Raw genomic sequence first — 1,954 nt, forward strand, 5'->3', positions numbered from 1 at the left:
TCATACGAATATCTCCCCAAAAGAAGGTTTTGGGAGATTTGCTCAGGTTTTTGTATTTCTGGGTACAAATTTGTCCCCAAAATATGGTTAAGTAGGTTCACACGTGCGCGCGCACACACACACACACACACACACAGAGACACACACACACACCCACTCATTATCCTTAATCAAATAAATTCCTGAGCCACTGGGCTGTGTGACGGGAAACAGAATAGCTCAGGAGTGTGTGAGTGTGTGTGCACAGATCCAAGAGACCCGAGGATTGTGGAAATGTGTGTTGCTTGGAGCCGTTCTTTACTCAAGAAACGCTTGCACCAAAAAAAAAAAGAGTGTCCCAGAAAATCATTGTGCTTTGGAGAATACCGATTAGATCCAGATCTATCTATCTATCTATCTATCTGTCTATCTGTCTGTCTGTCTGTCTGTCTAGACACTTTTTTTTATAAAAGTCATTTCAGAGATGCAGAAAGGTATTTGATTGTCATTTATTCGATTTTGATGAAAAATAATAAAGAAAAATGCTTTTCTTTGGAATAACATGCTCTGAGGAATCGTCAACAATAAGACCAGAAACATGTATTGGGAAAATAAACATGCCATTTTTGATATCATTTTGACTTCAGTTCTATCTTTCAAGCAGGGTAGGAACTTTTGTTTTTAATCCTTAAGCAATGAAATGTATGAAGATAATGGAGTTTTTTGAGCATTTATCGTCTCTCTGTTCTTCAGGTGAGCTGCCTGTGTGTCCCTCATCATGTTTGTGGCGTTACACGTGTGCGTGTTGGTGGCGGTTTGTTCTCTGAGTGTTTCCGCCTCTCAGTCCTCGTCTTACGGAGAGCGAGGCTCTGATCTCGGCCTGCAGGTGTTTTTGCGTGTGGTCCAGGACAAACCGCAGGAGAATGTGGTCATGTCGCCTCACGGCGTGGCCTCCATCCTGGGCATGCTGCTCCCAGGGGCCCACGGGGACACTCGCCACCAGCTTCTCACGGGCCTCAAATACAAGAAGACAGGTGTGTGTTTGCACTGGTTTCATTTGCTTTCCTTAAGAATTATAATTTAGTGTGGAATTCAGATGTGAACGATACCTCAAACCAAACAGCATGTTGAGGATCATTGGTGGCAAATGACTAAATCTGGAATTTAAAAAAATAGGAATCTCAACCCTGTAAATGACATCTAGAAACTCATTTCGTGTGTTGATTCTGCTCTCAGGACCATATAAGATGCTGCGGAAGTTGCATAAGGCCCTGACGACCAAATCCAATGCTGATATTGTGACGATCGCCAATGCGCTGTTCCCCAATGAGGGCTTCATCATGAAAGAAGACTTCCTGACAGCCAGCAGGGAGAACTTCATGTGCGAGAGTCAAACCATTGACTACAGCGACCCAGAGAAGGCTGCAGAAACCATCAATGAATGGGTGAAGAACAGCACCAAAGGTACACCTCGCTTTAACCTCTGACCTGTGCATCTGATACCCATACCTCTAGCCTGGATTAATTAAAAAGGATTTTTACAATACAATATATCTCGAAATTTCATATTTATCACTGAATAAATTCTTAGCCCTTAGAGCTTTTATTTTTTATGTTAAATATATGTTGTATATAAATATATATATAAATATATAAATTTATATTAATAAAATAATAATGTAATAGGCACTTTCCATGAATAGTCCACAAACTGGGTTCCCATTATTTTTTTTAGGCATTAGAAGCACAAATCTTTTCCAAATGTTTATAAGAAAAAAATAACAATTTCTTTAATTTATAGGGAGTAGAAGTTTATCAGTATCTAAAAACAACATTTGTTTCCAATATACAAAGTTATTGGGTTTTGTTAGTTTTTATTTGTTTATTTATTTATGAATGAATTATTTACTCTAATTATTAATCTTAAAAATATTTTATATATATATATATATATATATATACTGTATATAAGTTC

General features: G+C 38.1%; 1 protein-coding gene across 1 annotated transcript in view; it reads left to right on the top strand.

The window, feature by feature from the left end:
* LOC107733929 (glia-derived nexin-like) overlaps positions 1 to 1,954 on the top strand; it is a 10,979-nt gene that overhangs the window by 3,049 nt on the left and 5,976 nt on the right. Inside the window, exons 2-3 of the mRNA XM_016545781.1 lie at positions 733 to 1,013; positions 1,216 to 1,443. Coding sequence (XP_016401267.1) covers positions 758 to 1,013; positions 1,216 to 1,443 — 484 coding nt within the window. The 5' untranslated portion in view covers positions 733 to 757. The remainder of the gene's footprint in view (positions 1 to 732; positions 1,014 to 1,215; positions 1,444 to 1,954) is intronic.

Source organism: Sinocyclocheilus rhinocerous, unplaced genomic scaffold (assembly GCF_001515625.1).
Source record: "Sinocyclocheilus rhinocerous isolate Xijiao unplaced genomic scaffold, SAMN03320098_v1.1 scaffold1091, whole genome shotgun sequence".
Taxonomy (NCBI): domain Eukaryota; kingdom Metazoa; phylum Chordata; class Actinopteri; order Cypriniformes; family Cyprinidae; genus Sinocyclocheilus; species Sinocyclocheilus rhinocerous.